This window comes from Leptonychotes weddellii, chromosome 7 (genome assembly GCF_054177405.1).
Source record: "Leptonychotes weddellii isolate Sample4059 chromosome 7, ASM5417740v2, whole genome shotgun sequence".
Taxonomy (NCBI): Eukaryota; Metazoa; Chordata; class Mammalia; order Carnivora; family Phocidae; genus Leptonychotes; species Leptonychotes weddellii.
Window position 1 is genome coordinate 88,180,791 of NC_138375.1, and position 17,218 is coordinate 88,198,008.

A 17,218-nucleotide genomic window follows, 5' to 3' on the forward strand; every position below is an offset into this window, starting at 1 on the left:
CATTCCACCAAAAAATAAATAAATAAAAATAAAAATAGTTTATCTTCCCAGAAATTGATAGCAATGCTATGCAATTTAATTTGGTTTCAGCAGTATCCTTGTATTGGCTGATGGATTGGTTGGTTGGCTGTCTTCTTCCATTGTCTTGTGCTCTTCTAAGCATAACTACCTTATAGGGACAGTGCCTAGATAACCTATTTTATTATGTTCATTTCACCTATCCAGTTCAGCAGAGACAAATTGATTTCTTTTTCATTTTGCTGACTGCATTCTAGAAATTAATAATTGGTAACTTATTATGGAGAATAATTAAAACTGATGGAAACTGGTTGAAGAAAACTGTCACTATCTATTGATACTATACAAAAACAGTTTTAATCTACTGGTTTCTAGACATTTTGGCTTAAAATTATACTGTAAGAGACATAATTAAGTATGAAAATAATATAGTTTTAATATCAAATGCAGCTGCAACAGTGTAGAAAGTAGTGTTCCTTACAGTCTTTCTTGCTTCTCATTCTACCACCCCTTCTGCAAAATCACATCAATGTATTTCATGCATATAATACACTGTTTTCCTAGTTTTACCATAAAGTGATATAGGGTCGCATCTCATTATTATGAAATATAACCTTAGTTAAGAAAAATGCCTAGGTTTAGGTAATCTGATAGGGAACCTAGTTAGATTGACAGTAGAAGTCACTTAGAATCGCACACTACCACTTCCAGGATATTGGATGTAACTTATATTTTTATATTATGATACCAATAAGTTTTGAAGATCCTTTAGAAATTTTTTGCCTAGTTCTAGAAAATCCTGCCCCTTTAGAGAAAGCCTGTCTTTTGCATATGAAATGTATTTGCTTTTATAAACACATCTTTTGACATTTTATTCCTCCCAGGACCTTTCAAATTAGTCCTTCACTATTTTCTTCCTCTTCTCTTTCTCTGTTATTTCTTTTGCTTAGAATGATAGAACTATCATAGTCATAAAGGACTATAAAAAAGTTAAAATGTTTTTATTGTTTAAAACCTAAAACTCAATGAATAAAGAGTTCATGGCCATGTCAAGATAATTTGCCCCTTTGAGCGTAGAAGCCTAGTTTTCCTTGTTGATTTAGCCTTACCCTGAAAGCCATTTAATTAAGTAATTTTTTTTTCCATACATTCATCTGGCACACTTTTTACCAGGCTTCAGAGAAATAGGTTTGTTTTAAGGATTTAAGAAAAAATAGGAACTGCAATGTTTACTAAATATAGGAGAACTTTGTTTATAGAACAGTATCTTTATTCATATTTGGAAGACAGAGCATTTTTTTTTTTAAGATTTTATTTATTTGACAGAGACACAGGGAGAGAGGGAACACAAGCAGGGGGAGTGGGAGAGGGAGAAGCAGGCTTCCCACAGAGCAGGGAGCCCTATGCAGGGCTCGATCCCAGGACCCTGGGATCATGACCTGAGCCGAAGGCAGACGCTTAACGACTGAGCCACCCAGGCGCCCCAAGACAGATCATTTTAAATATATATAAAAAGCAGTACTGCTGACCTTATATATCTTATTCAAATATATTCAAGGAATTTTTACTCATTATTATTGTCCATATAGTAATTTTCCAAATTATTGAAGCTTATCTTTTTAAGCAACATACCTTAAGCCCTAAAGCCCTCTAGATCAGGGCTTTGCAATCCTAGCTGCGTATTATAATCACATGGAGATCTTCAAAACAAACCTATATGAGACTTGCAGCAAACCATTTAAATCCGAATCTTAGGAGGTAAATGCCAGGTATTAGCTTTTCAGTATATTTTTTGTTTGTATTAGTATTTTAAAAAATATTCTCAGGTGATTCTAATGTGCATCCACTGTTGAGAACCGTTCTTAAGCCCCTGTCATATATTCTAGCAGACTGGCACATAGTAGAAACTCAATTGAAAGTTTGAAAAATAAATGAATCTTAATTATTTTCGACCTCTTAAAAAATACAGATTTCTCTACCCTTTAACGGAGAGTATATGAAAGATGATTTAATTTTTTCTTGATAAATTAAGGTCACAATTATGAAAACAATTTATTTTACTTTAATACACTGTATTAAAGTCTTTAAGGAGCTATTCACACAACTAATCATTATTGTGCCAGACACTTTTGAGATATATCAGTGTACAAAGTATTCAAATATCCCTGCTCTAGAAGCTGATGTTCTAGCAGGGATAGACGGACAATAAAAATACATACGTAAATTGTACAGTATGTTGGAAAGTAGTAAGTGCTGTGATGACAAAAAGATAAAAAGAATAGAGCAAAGTAAGATCAGAAGTGCCAGGTATGGGAGGCTGGAATTTTAAACAGGGTCCTCTCTGAGGTGACTTTTGTGCAGAGACTTGAAGGAAGTGAGGGAGTGAGCCATACAGCTATCTGGGGGAGAGCACTGGAAGGGCAGCAGTGGGGGAAGGCCCTGCAGGGGAGCTTGCCTGAGGTGTGTGAAGGAACAGTTAGGAGGGGCTTGTGCGGATTGCACCGGAGGAAGAACAGTAGCAGGAGGTCTGAAAGGCAGGGGGCAAGGCCTGGTCTGGTAGGGTGAGCAGATTATTGTAAGGACTGGCTTTTTCTGAGTGAAATGGGAAGCTGTGGCAAGCTTTCAGAACCAGGAGAGGCTTGATCAGACTTCAGTTTTAATTCAGTCATTTTAGCTGCTGTGTTGAGCAAACTTGGAGTTGGGGATTGGGGGGATAAGAACAGAAGCAAAATAAGCAGTTGCAGTAATCTGAGCAAGATGGCTCTGACCAATGGTAAAGGACCAAGGTGGCTCATAGCTTTTTTTGTGGATTAGATCTTTAGAATATGAAGGAAAGAGAGAAGTCAAAGATTACCCCAGGGTTTGGGCCCTTGAAATGGTTAGGGTTGATTGCCTATACTTTTTTCAGCGTTGTTTTGTTGTTGTTTTTTTTTTTAAACTCAGTATTTAGCTATGATCTTGCATTTCTTGTTGCTGTTATTGTGTCTGCCTTCATTCTTCTAGGGCACATTACTTTAGTTCAGATCTCCTGCAGACCAGCAAATACAAAAGTGTTTAAAAGTATATGCAAAATAAGGTTGTTGATTTAACAGAATGTGGTCTGAGTGAGATTTGAGTTCCTCTATTTAGGAGTAAAGGGGAATCAGCTTTAATGCCAGATCTTCTAACAGTTGCCTTCTCTTTTGAGACCTGCAGCGTTCTTCCGGATTTACATTGTATTCTGAATGATGCCAGAAAACTGAATCCCTTAATGAGAATTCATTTGTATTTACAGCTTTGCTTTTTTTTTTTTTTTTATAAACAGGCAAAAGAATGGACTCCAGCAGGAAAAGCAAAGAAAGAGAATCCTGCTAAGAAATTTTATTCTGAATCTGAGGAGGAAGAGGACTCTTCTGATAGCAGCAGTGATAGTGGTGGGGTTTATAATTCACTGAAAAAACTTTGTTCACTACAGTTTATATGCTGTGCCTCCAACAAAACAATAAGGCCTAGTATATAATATTCAACTAGTCGGTCTATACTATTATGATAATGCCTTTCATTTCCATATCATTGTATAGTTTTCAAAGTAATTTCTGATCCTTTCTCATTTGACTTTGCCTCTTGAACACCTAGCTGAGAAATTAGAGTTGAAACAGAAACTCATGCTTTTCTGAATTCTAACTCACCCTGCCTGGTATATTCATAGCATATTGAAAAACATGATTTTATATTTGAGAGGCCTTTAATGGGACCTTTAAAAGTAACTCTCTTCTGTAAAAATGTAAAGTTTATTTTAAACATTGAGCAATGTTCTTTATCCATTTTATACTTTTATTTCTACATCAACCTGTATAGAGTAAAGCTAAAATTAATAAATCTCTTGTGTATTATAAAGAATCAAAGAGCTAAAACAATTAGGACAACCATATACAGTGAAAAGAATGCTAAATTGGAAGGATTTAGAATTGCTGCATTTAGGTATGCCAACTGAATAAGGTACTTACCTTTCTCTGTTTCTGTTAAATGAAGAGGTAAAGTTAGATGGTTTTAAGGCCCTTCAGTACTAAAATTCTGTGAGCAATTTGCATAATGAAAAATATATTGGAGTTACTTTCCAACACTCTTTTAACAATTAACCTAAGAGACCTATCTGACCCAAGATCAAATGACACCTTTTTCTTCTATAACCTTTTTTCCTTGGAGAAACCAGAGCTCTTCACTATCACTTGGTCATGTATTACCTTACTCTGAGATAATTCATTCACTTTTTCCTCAGTTTCCCCTATCAAAATCTTTGTTTCCTGTATCTGATAAATTAATCTGTGATGCATCACATTCTGAAATGATAAGTTGAAAATGGAGAATATACTTCAGTGTAGAGTGTTAATACTAAAAAATAGGAGATTTCAGGAATGATGTAGATCGTTAAGAAAGATCTGTTGTATAGTTAAAAGTGTACCGTATGGATATTTGTCTACATCCCCTTTATTCATAAGCTCATGCCTGTTCATAGGCTAACTTTTTAAAATACATATTTGAAATGTTTATTAAGACTTTTCATGGGTTGATCTGAGCATGGGGCTGGAGTTCCACTCTAGCTACTGGAGGAAAAAGCTAACTTTTCTCCTGAGAAATTATGAGAGTATTTTCCCAGTCAGTAAGTCTTCTAGAGGATAAACAGATGTCATCAAAGATTTTACTAACTTTGACATAAAATTAATGCTGAATAAAAACTTACTCACTTAAAAAAAAAAGGTTGGGGGGAGGGATTTTACTAACTTGAAAATTTAAGTAGTAGTTCCTGAAGTGAACTGGACCAAGACTCATGTTGAACTCCCATGTAATTAACATGAGAGAGTAACTTAGATGCTATAATTTTTTTTCCTTATTTATGGGATAAGTCACTTATCTGAGTAAATCTATACATGTGCACAACTTTCTTTCATATCACAACAAATTTAAAATATCCTGTTCAGCAGTTTTACAAAATTTGAGTAAGGTAAATTTTGCCCTTTGTAGAAGCTGATAGTAATGAATGCCTTACCATGTGGCAGGCACTGTTGTGTCCTAATCACCTTTACATGTTTCAAATCCTTTAATCTTCACAACAGTTCTCTAAAGTAGCTAGTATTATTATCAGCTTTGCTGGAAAGGAAACGAAGACCCAGAGAGATTGAATAACTTGCTCAGTCTTACAACTCATAAGTGACAGAGCTAGGATTTGAACCCAGACATTACTGTTTGAAAACCCATGCTTCTAACCACTACATGCTATTCCAAAAGAAGATAGGTAATCCTCGCTTTTCACTGTGTGATACATAAATCAATCCTCATAAAGTACATATTACTTACCTATTATAAGTTCCTGGCTAAGGGCACTTCATCAGATAGATAATAGATGGGGGCAACAGTTTGTCCTCTTATTTAGGCTAGTGCTTTGCACCTATAATCATTTCAAATAGTAAAAAATTATGCTTCATGTTTAAAATACACATAAGTAAACTATATGTATCACTTCTGGGAAAAGTCCTAGTATACCATAATTTATACATAAAGCATTTAAATGTATAGCTCCACAGTATAATTTTATGATCTCTTTGACCTGTGGAAAACTCCTACACTAGCTAAAATAAGTTAGTAATTTTTAATTAGTAATTCTGCTTTTTGCTTTTGAATTGAGAAATTTTTACAGATGATTCAAATGGTTCATTCCCATCTCAAAATGTATACCTAAGAAGATTCAACTCTTGCCTTCTCTGAATAAAATTTATCACTCTCAGAAGAATTAAAAATTATTTCTTCATCCTTATATCATTCCTTAAAAAAAAGAAGTTTTCGCCATAACTAGATACTTAAGGATTTGAAAAGCAAGATTCTTTCAAATTTGGTTTACTTGGTTCATCTTTTCTTTGCTTTTCCCTACTCACTATCAGAGTATGTTCTCTGTCTTTTGGAGCTCCCCACACTCACACTGCTGCAGGAATGAGGAGGTGGGGGCACTGAATGACAAGAGTGTGGAAATGGAGTATTGAACAAGTGGGGTCCAGTAAACTAAAATTCAGCATCTGGTTTCATTTCTGATGAATATTGACAGTTACTTGGGTCCTTATGTCTAATTAAATGGCTATAAATCAAGGAGCATCTGGTTATATTTTTTCAGAGAGTGAATCTGAAAGTGCAAGTGGAGAACAAGAGGAGGAGGGAGACAGTAGTGAGGACAGCAGTGAGGACACCTCCAGTGAGCATAGGAGTGACAGTGAAAGTGCGTCAGAAGTAGGAGACAAAAGAACAGCCAAGAGGAACTCCAAAAGCAAAGGGAAAAGGTAATATTTTGTCAGAATTTCCTTCAAAAAATATTCTGTGGGGGTGTTTTCCCCCAGGATACCCTTTCCCTTTAATTCATAAAGTGAGTGAGAAAAGAAGTGTATTTTTTCCCAGATATTGAATCTTGTAAAATTAGTTAGAATACTAGTTCACATTATTTATTCTACTACTTATTATACTTAGTTTTCATTTTGAACTTGAACAAATCTTGGGGTTACATTTTGAAAATTGGTATAACCTTGGAAGGCTGAGTTAAGTGATCAAGAAGTAGGTATGAAACACTTAATTACCTTCTGTAGCAGTTTTGCTGAGGACTAAAATTAAATCCTTCAACACTTTGCCATTATGTAACTAAGACAATTGATTTTTCTAAATAATGTTATAGTAAAAAGATTATGATCCAAATATTAGAGTCAAGGGCTGTGAAGGAAGACGGTCATAAGATATTTAAGTGTTAGCACTTTTTAAGATCTCCCATTATCAACATTATCGTGTATTAAAGTGTCATTAAAATTTTGAGTAATTGGGGCTAATACCTTGGATTGTATGAGTCTGTTTTCCCCATTGCTGTCAGCGAGTGGCCTCTGCAGACATGATGGCCCTTTTCCTGGGAGCCTGCTGCCCGCTCACTTGATGAGCTTGCAGCCCAGCTCAGTCGTGGCTGACAGCACTGATTGGGGCGCAGTACGCTCTGCTCCTTTTATTACAGACAGTAATTAAAGCAGCTCGCCCTGCCACTTCCATAACAAACACAGCATAATGCCCTAATTATGACTTTATTAATTTAAGTCAGGATTTAATGATTTTAAAAGTGATTTATATTGTTTTTCCTGTTCAGAACAAATGAAATCTGTAGGTTAAATTAATACAGGCTTTTCATCATTGCAAAGTTAAAAAGCTAGTTACCAGTAAATTCTTTTCATTAGATTAACATCTGAAACTCTAAGCAGTAAGGTAAACAGTAATTACCCATCAAAATTGAGTGCTGCATAACAAAATAACACTTTTACCTTTAAAATCTTATCTTAAAAGCTGTGAGTTAAATGTATGCAGAATCATTCACTTGTTGCAGCAAAGGATTTACTTGGTTTGTAATATCCTTTCCTTTGAGAGAAATTTTGTACTTCTGGTTTAATATCAGAATATCTGTGATTACATAGTTTATAAAAAGTGTCTTATTTCCAGGAAGGGAAAATTTTGTTCAGTGCACTCAGTATCTTTTCAGATAGCAAAAGTCAATATGCTAGAAATTTTTAATCGTGTATTTATATTAGTTTCATTGTGTGTTTTTTCCTTCAGAAATGGAGTTTTCTCTTTGCCTCTGTTTTAATTTAAAAGAATTGTTTACTATACCAAAGGGAATCTTGGATACATTGAAAACCTTATATTTTTAAGTACATGTTTTAACCATTGAGCTGGGGATAATAAATTGCCATTCTTTGCTTCGGGGAAAAAAACAACATAATTTTTAGTCATCGAATATAATTACATGTGCTCTGAGATGTTACCATGACTTCATTTTTAATAAACAGCAATCGTATTTCCTCCACAAAAATCAATTCTAGGAAATATCGATTCTTCCCTTGTCTCACCACTCTCTCTCTCCCCCTGTGTTTTTCTGCCTGTCTCTCAGAATTTTTTTTGAACTTTGCTAGTTTAGCTATATGATAAGTTTTATTAAAAGCTTTTATTTTTGGGGCACCTGGGTGCCTCAGTCGTTAAGCGTCTGCCTTCGGCTCAGGTCATCATCCCAGGGTCCTGGGATCGAGCCCCGCATCGGGCTCCCTGCTCAGTGGGAAGCCTGCTTCTCCCTCTCCCACTCCCCCTGCTTGTGTTCCCTCTCTCGCTGTGTCTCTCTCTGTCAAATAAATAAATAAAATCTTAAAAAAAAAATAAAAGCTTTTATTTTTAAGTAATCTCTACAACCAATGTGGAGCTTGAACTTAGAACCCTGAGATCAAGAGTTGTGTGCTCTTCTGAATGAGTCAGCTGGGCGCCCCTCTGATAATTTTTTAAAGCTAAGGAGCTTTAGGTTTCTTTAAAACCACCCTTTAGTAGTCATAACTATTTATGATTAAATTTGAGTTTTACACTCCAAAGTATTTTCATTTGAAGGAAGCTAGTATGGTGAATGGGGGAAATAGGGTCTTTAGAATAAGACAAACTGAGTTCATATTCCAGTTCTGCTACTCCAGGCAGTGTGTCCTTGAGCAAGTTACTTAACTTTCTTGAATATTATAGGATAATAATACACCCAGTAATAATATGTTGAAACATCTAAATTAGTTAATTGGTATGAAGCTTCTAAAACTGCGTGGCACAGGATTTTTTTAAAAAAATACACACACATGGAAAGAGAACTAGACCTTCAGTTTTGAGAAAATGTAGAAGACCATAGTATATCTCTCTTTGAGAAAAGACCTTTGGGCTACCTCTCATGTTACTCCTTCTCCATGGAGAACTACTTCCCTACTCAAGACTATCCCTACTCCATGCCTTATTCCTATTTCTCAGCTTAGGTGTTTGTTCCTCTAGGAAGCATTCCCTATCTTGGTTAACTTTGTTTAGATGCTCTCTCATGACATATTATAGTTTATTACTTACTACTTACCATACTTTTTTGTCATTGCCATCTTCTCTGTATTCCCCAATGCAGTGTAGACTCTATAAGGGAGACTCACAGAGATCATCTATATCTTATTAAACATTGTTATCCTTAGCACTAACATACTGCCAACCCATGGTGGGTGGTCAGTTAATATTTATTAAATGAGTGAGTGAGTGAGTGAACAAATGAGTGAGTAGCATCAGCATTTAGGTTTGATCATTTGGTTTTTTTTGTTGTTGTTTTTGGTTTTTTTTTTTCAGTTTTCTCCATTTTTTCCCAATATTTATTTTTATTCTTTTAATTTAAATTAAAATAATTAACATATAGTGTATTATTAGTTTCAGAGGTAGAGTTCAGTGATTCATCAGTCTTATATAATACCCAGTGCTCATTACATCACATACCCTCCTTAATGTCCATCACCCAGTTACCCCATCCCTCAACCCTCATTCCCTCCAGCAACCCTCAGTTTGTTTCCTGTGATTAAGAGTCTCTTATGGTTTGTCTCCCTCTCTGATTTCATCTTGTTTTATTTTTTCCTCTCTTCCCCTATGATCTTCTGTTTTGTTTCTTAAATTCGACATATGACTGAAATCATATGATAATTGTCTTTCTGAGATTGACTTATTTTGCTTAGTATAATACCCTCTGGTTCTATCCATGTTGTTGTAAATGACAAGATTTCATGATTTTTTTTGATGGCTGAGTAGTATTCCATTATATATATATATATATATACATACACACACCACATCTTCTTTATCCATTCATCTGTCGATGGACATCTGGGCTCTTTCCATAGTTTGGCTATTGTAGACACTGCTGCTATAAACATTGGAGTGCAGGTGCCCCTTCGGATCACTACATTTGTATCTTTGGGATAAATACCTAGTAGTGCAATTGTGGGGTTGTAGAGTAGCTCTGTTTTCGACTTTTTGAGGAACCTCCATACTGTTCTCCAGAGTGGCTGCACCAGCTTGCATTCCCACCAACAGTGAAGGAGGGTTCCCCTTTCTCCACATCCTCGCCAACATTTGTTATTTCCTGACTTGTTAATTTTAGCTACTCTGACTGGTGTGAGGTGGTATCTCATTGTGGTTTTCATTTGTATTTCCCTGATGCCGAGGGTTGAGCATTTTTTCGTGTGTCTGTTGGCCATTTGTATGTCTTCTTTGGAGAAATGTCTTTTCATGTCTTTGATTGGATTATTTGTTTTTTGGGCATTGAGTTTGGTAAGTTTTTTATAGATTTTGGATACTAGCCCTTTCTGTGATAAGACATTTGCAAATATCTTCTCCCATTCTGTTGATTGTCTTCTGGTTTTGTGACTGTTTCCTTTGCTGTGCAGAAGCTTTTTATCTTGATGAAGTCCCAGTAGTTCATTTTTGCCTTTGTTTCCCTTGCCTTTGGAGACACGTCTAGCAAGAAGTTGCTGCGGCTGAGGTCCCAGAGGTTGCTGTGTTCTCCTCTAGGATATTAATGGATTCCTGTCTCACATTTAGGTCTTTCATCCATTTTGAGTCTATTTTTGTGTGTGGTGTAAGGAAGTGGTCCAGTTTCATTCTTCTGCATGTGGCTGTCCAATTTTCCCAATGCCATTTGTTGAAGAGACTGTCTTATTTCCATTGGATATTCTTTCCTGCTTTGTTGAAGATTAGTTGACCATAGAGTTTGGGAAAATTCCCCTGGGAAGCCATCCAGCCCTGAATGCTTGTTTGTTCGGAGATTTTGATTACTGCTTCAATTTCCTTGCTGGTTATGGGTCTGCTCAGGTTTTCTATTTCTTTTGGTTCAGTTGTGGTAGTTTATACATCTCTAGGCATGCATCCATTTCTTCCATATTGCCTAATTTGCTGGCATATAGTTGCTCATAATATGTTCTTGTAATTGTTTGTATTTCTTTGGTGTTGGTTGTGATCTCTCCTCTTTCATTCATGATTTTATTTATTTGGGTCCTTTCTCTTTTCTTTTTGATAAGTCTGGCCAGGGGTTTATCAATCTTAATTCTTTCAAAGAACCAGCTCCTAATTTTGTTGATCTGTTCTACTGTTCTTTTGGTTTCTATTTCATTGATTTCTGCTCTAATCTCTATTAATTCTCTTCTCCTGCTAGATTTAGGCTCCTTTAGGTGTAGAGTTAGGTTGTGTATTTGAGACCTTTCTTTTTTCTTGAGAAAGGCTTGTATTGCTATGTACTTCCCTCTTTAGGACCAACTTTGCTGCATCCCAAAGATTCTGCACAGTTGTGTTTTCATTTACATTTGTTTCCATGAATTTTTTAAATTCTTCTTTAATTTCCTGGTTGACCCATTCATTCTTTAGTAGAATGCCTTTAGCCTCCATGTATTTGAATTCTTTCCAAATTTCCTCTTGTGGTTGAGTTCCACTTTTAAAGCATTGTGGTCCGAAAATATGCAGGGAATGATCCCAATCTTCTGGTACCGGTTGAGACCTGATTTGTGACCCAGTATGTGATCTGTTCTGGAGAATGTTCCATGTGTACTCAGGAAGAATGTGTATTCTGTTGCTTTAGGATGGAGTGCTCTGAATATATCTGTGAAGTCCATGTGGTCCAGTGTATTATTCAAAGTTTCATTGTTTCATTGTTGATCTTCTGCTTAGAAAGATGATCTGTCCATTGCAGTGCGTGGGGTATTAAGGTCCCCTACTATGATTGTATTATTACCGATGTGTTTCTTTAATTTTGTTATTAATTGGCTGCTCCCATTTTAGGGGCATAAATATTTACAATTGTTAGATCCTCTTGTTGGATAGATCCTTTAATTATGATATAGTGTCCTTCCTTATCTCTTATTATAGTCTTTGATTTAAAATCTAATTTGTCTGAAATGAGGATTGCCACCCCAGCTTTCTTTTGAGGTCCATTAGCATGATACATGGTTTTCTACCTCCTTACTTTCAATCTGGAGGTGCCTTTGGGTCTATAATGAGTCTCTTGAAGACAGCATATTGATGGATCTTGCTTTTTTTATCCAATCTGATAGCCTGTGTCTTTTGATTGGGGCATTTAGCCCATTTACATTCAGAGTAACTATTGAAAGATAGGAATTTAGTGCCATTGTATTACCTGTAAAGTCACTGTTTCTGTATATTGTCTCTGTTCCTTTCTGATCTGTGTTACTTTTGGGCTCTCTCTTTGCTTTTAAAGGATCCATTTTAATATTTCTCATAGGGCTGGTTTGTGATCACAAATTCTTTTAGTTTCTGTTTGTCCTGGAAGGTTTTTATCACTCTTTTTATTTTGAATGACATCCTGGCTGGATAAAGTATTCTTGGTTGCCTATTTTTCTCATTTAGCACATTGAATATATCATGCCAGTCCTTTCTGGCACACCAGGTCTCTGTGGATAGGTCTGCTGCCAATCTAATGTTTCTACCCTTGTATGTTACAAACCTCTTGTCCCAAGCTGCTTTCAGGATTTTCTCTTCGTCTCCGAGATTTGTAAGTTTCACTATTCTTTGTTGGGCTGTTGACCTATTTTTATTGATTTTGAGGGGTGTTCTCTGTGCCTTCTGGACTTGAGTGCCTGTTTCCTTCCTCAGATTTGGGAAGTTCTCCACTATAATTTGCTCTGATATACCTACTGCCCCCCCTCTCTTTTCTGGGATCCCAATTATTTTAATAGTATTTTGCTTTATATCACTTATCTCTCAAATTCTCCCCTCGTGATCCAGTAGTTGTTTATCTTTTTCTCAGCTTCTTTATTCTGCATTATTTTGTCTTCTATATCACAATTCTCTCTTCTGCCTCATTTATTCCTGCAGTTGGAGCCTCCATTTTTTATTGCATCTCATTAGTAGACTTTTTGATTTCGACTTGATTAGATTTTAGTTCTTTTATTTCTCCAGAAAGGGATTCTCTAGTGTCTTCTGTGCTTTTTCCAAGCCCAGCTAGTATCTATATAATCATTATTCTGAACTCTAGTTCAGACATCTTACTTATATCCATACTGATTAGGTTCCTGGCAGTCAGTACTGCCTCTTGTTCTCTTTTTTGGAGTGAGTTTTTCCCTCTTGTCATTCTTGAAGAAAGTGTCACTTTTCCATTTGTAGAGTTGCAGTTATTCTTAGATCTCTGGTTGAGTTCACAGGTGTTCAGAATCATTTAATAGTTATATCTAGCTGAATTCCTGGGACCAGACAAAACTAAGGTCTCTTACTCCTCCACCATCTTGGACTTCTCAATTATTTGGTATTTAAAAAAGTTTATATTTGATTATCTTATGTTTTTAGTAAGACTTTGCATTAGAAGAAATCTCTTTTGATCTAGTTAACATTTTCTCATATGATATGTTTATAGGTCACATTTCAGAACACATGTTAATAATTTTCTTTGACAAAACAATCTATAAAGTACAAGGCTATTTTAGCAAAAGTACGTGTGTAAATTTTTAAATTTATGGGTAAACATTTAGTATTTTGAGATAGTATTTTAAAATCAGTCTTATGTATCTTTGAAGTTGTTACTATTAGCACCTAATATATATTCCTGGTAAATCAAACATTTAATTATTAGTTATTTTCTACTTATATCATTTAGTGTTTTATAACCTTTTGCATTTGAAGTATGTGTGACGTGGTAGTATAATTGATTTTGAATTGGTTCTGATAAATTTGTTTATAGATAGTACTACCTTTATTTTTTTTTATTAATATGTTCTGGAATTTTAAAACCATTTTTATTGTCTTTTTACATACTAAAAACAGCGGGTTCTCAGTGAAATATACTCTTCTAGTAAAGGTTCTGATTTAGAGACAAAATGGATATATAGCAGCAATTTGCCCTATATAAAGGATTTAAAGTTGATATTTTTAAATTTATTACTTACAGTGATTCTGAAGATGGGGAGAAGGAAAATGAAAAATCTAAAACTTCAGATTCTTCTAGCACTGATTCTAGTTCAGAAGAAGAAAGTTCTTCAGATTCTGAATCAGTATCAGAATCTGAACGTGAACCTGAATCCAGAAAAGTCGCTAAGGTAAGAGATTGCACATTGCTGTAATTGAAAGGAAGTGTCCTCGTAGCCTTTTTCCAATTAAGAATAAATACTTTTGAAAATTAGTGTTTTGGGGGTGCCTGGGTGGCTCAGTCGGTTAAGCATCTGCCTTTGGCCCAGGTCATGATCCCAGGGTCCTGGGATGGAGCCCCGCATCAGGCTCCCTGCTTAGCAGGGAGTGTGCTTCTCACTCTCCCTCTGCCTCTCCCCACCCCACCCCCCACCTCGTGCTCTCTCTGTCTCTCCGATAAGTAAATGAAATCTTTAAAAAGAAAAAGAAAATTAGTATTTTGTTGAAAATCAAGAAATTGAGAAATTTAACATTGTCACTGACAACTAAAATAAATACCATCTTCATTTATCTGGGTTCTTTTTAATTAGATAATTAATTGCTTCCTCTTTACCTCAACCCCTCAGAAGTTAGAAACTTTTTTTTTTAGGATTTATTTATTTATTTTAAAGAGAAAGAAGAAGAGCGTGGCAGGGAGGGGCAGAGGGAGAAGAGAATCCCAAGCAGAGTCGGCGCTGAGTGCAGAGCCTGACAGGGCTAGATCCCACGACCCCCAGGATCATGTCGGGATCCAAAACCAAGAGTCAGTCACAGCCCATGCCCCAGAAACTTTTTTTAACCTCATCTTTTGCCAATGAAATTACAGAGCTCAGTGTTACCAGTTATGGCCCTTTTTGTTCTGAGCTAGCATGTGACAGTGGAGGCTTTCATGAAAGGGGAAGTAAAAGGAAGTCACAAATAATAGTGAGCAAGGTAATATAAATGTATATACATTATAAGAAATTGAGACGAATAATGCTTTTTAAAAATAGGTGTTGGGGTAATAGAATATTTTTAAAGGCATAACTAAAGGATATAGATTATTTAACTAGTTAATAAAAATTAAGTAGCCATGTATTTAAAAACAAATGCAAGAGTCACTTATGTAATAGAATGATAATGCTTTCTGATGTCATATTTGTAACACTGAAACTTGTCTGCCTAGCAGTGAAAAATAAAAGTATAAGTTGAAAAAATGTAGTTATTAATATAAAATTCAGACCTGTTGTATATCTTTCTGATCTTTAACTGTTACTCCTTTCCTATAAATAGATCCTGGAGTCCCGGGATCGAGTCCCACATCTCCTAGACTTCAAATGCAGTAGTTTTTATAAATAAACTGTTTATCCCATATGTTGAAAATGTGGTCAAACTTTGCCTTTTAGTGAATTCAGTTTTTTAACCTAATATCTTTCTCATTTATTTTTTCTATTAACTTGAATTTCTTTAATAAGTCATCTGAGTAGCCAAGGATAAAAATAAATTCATTGAAGTAGATAATTGCCTTCCCCCATCCAGAGATGTATTATTAAAGAATAAGCATATTTTTAAAAAAAAGAATAAGCGTATTTAAAAACTGGCTAGTTTTTGTCTTACCTTATTACAAATATTCTTGCATATAGTGATACCTATTTTAAACATGAATTTATATTTAAAACTTGTATCTGTTTATGGTATATAATCTAAGATTTCTGTTTTCCAAAATTCACATAAAATCTTAATGATTTTTATGTTTATTACTCTGGCCTCATACACAGATTTATCACATAGTGAGTTTGATGTTCTCTCATTTCCTACTTAAATTATATCAAATTATTCATTTCCTATGTATATATTTTAAAAATTTAATATGTTATTTAAGATAAAAGAGCTTTAGAGATTGACAATAAGTACAACCCAGAATAAGAAATCAGTGTTTTAGAAAATGAGCAAAGAAGAAATCAATGAATGTCAACTGGGTAGAATTGAAGTGTATTATTCTTAAGAAGTTTTATAGAAGTTATAAAATTGTAGACTTTAATGCCTACATAGTATTAGAAGCAAAGGTTTTAGGACCCCATTAAAAGCCACAGAGGTATCCTAGGTTAGCAATTCAGTTTGTTTCTTTGTCAAATACTTTCAATGATCAATGTCTTAATTGAAAATATTTTCCTATAGAACTTCAGTATAAAATTTTAAAGTATTGTAGTAAGCTAAGACTTAAAATTTGGATTTTACTCACATTCTTGATAGTTTTATGTCCATGTGTTTTGTGTAGATGGCTTATTTTCTCCATATTATAATGCCTTTTCCTGTCTATAATAGATAGGATTGTTTGTTTTAATTTATCACTTGGAATATTCTCTACCTTGGAGCCACCATAACTATTTTTTACTATTCCTTTCTGAGTGATTTGGAATAAACCGTGCAATTACATGTATACCAGTATTCTAATAATGGGCAACTCTGTAATGGTAGAAATTCTCCTTATGGCAAGTGTTGTGGCTTCTGCTCTAGATTATGAGTAATGAAGGCAGATGGTGGCTGCTTTACCTTAATTTAGCATGTCAGTATGTTACTGCTGAAGATTCATATGCCTTAAATCTGCAGCCAAACTAAGTCTATATTTTCACTGTTTCTCTTCTTTTTCTTTCACTTGGATAGTGTGTTTTGAGGATATTGAGCATGAAAATGAGGCCTCGGAGGTACTTTGAATATATAGCTTTGAAAACAGTTTATTTTACGGTGTCCTATGAGATAGGTATAGTGTTCTACTTTTTGGAAGATAATATCTTTATGCTTCATTTTCCTCATCTATAAAGTAGAAATGCTAATACCTACTCTACTACTTTCAAGTGCTATTATAAAAAAATATGAAAGATCAGTGTAAAGCACTATATAAATATAAAACAGCAATGTTAACATTTTTTAACTTGAGTGTTAATTCCCTGAGAGACCAACAGTAGTAGAGTTATAGAACACCAATGCAGAGAGGAACTGAAATTTTTTCTTAACTCTTAATATCTCCTGTGTTTTTCTGGCTGTTTTTATACCATTCAAGTTATAAGTTCATGTCCAAGTATGACCCCTTTCTGCAGAGGACTGAGCTACCATCCACTGTGGGTGTCTCCTACCTCTCTCTGCTCTCTAAAACACAATCTCTATTTATCCTCCTTTTCCTTTGAATGTAGCTCTAAGTAAGCGATTTCCTATCCACTTAGCCAAGAAAAAGTCTTATTTCCTTTTGGCCTTGTTAATAATCATCTGCCTCCTTTGCACCTTCAATCTTTCTCCACTAATTTCCTCCTCTGCCAATCGTCTTTCCCAGTATTTGGGGGGTGAGGAGCAGGGAGGGGGAAAGAGACAGAAATAGAGAGTGTGTAAGAGTAAGAGTTTAGAAAAATAATCTAGATAGTCTTTGTCCACAGTCTCTTAACCCAGTTATTTCTTAGTCCTTTTA

At 35.1% G+C, this 17,218-nt stretch overlaps 1 protein-coding gene across 1 annotated transcript in view; it reads left to right on the forward strand.

Annotated features, from left to right (window-relative positions):
- AP3B1 (adaptor related protein complex 3 subunit beta 1) overlaps nucleotides 1-17,218 on the forward strand; it is a 248,677-nt gene that overhangs the window by 147,615 nt on the left and 83,844 nt on the right. The window contains exons 17-19 of the mRNA XM_081825590.1: nucleotides 3,323-3,431; nucleotides 6,161-6,323; nucleotides 13,784-13,931. Of these exons, the coding sequence (XP_081681716.1) occupies nucleotides 3,323-3,431; nucleotides 6,161-6,323; nucleotides 13,784-13,931 (420 nt within the window). The remainder of the gene's footprint in view (nucleotides 1-3,322; nucleotides 3,432-6,160; nucleotides 6,324-13,783; nucleotides 13,932-17,218) is intronic.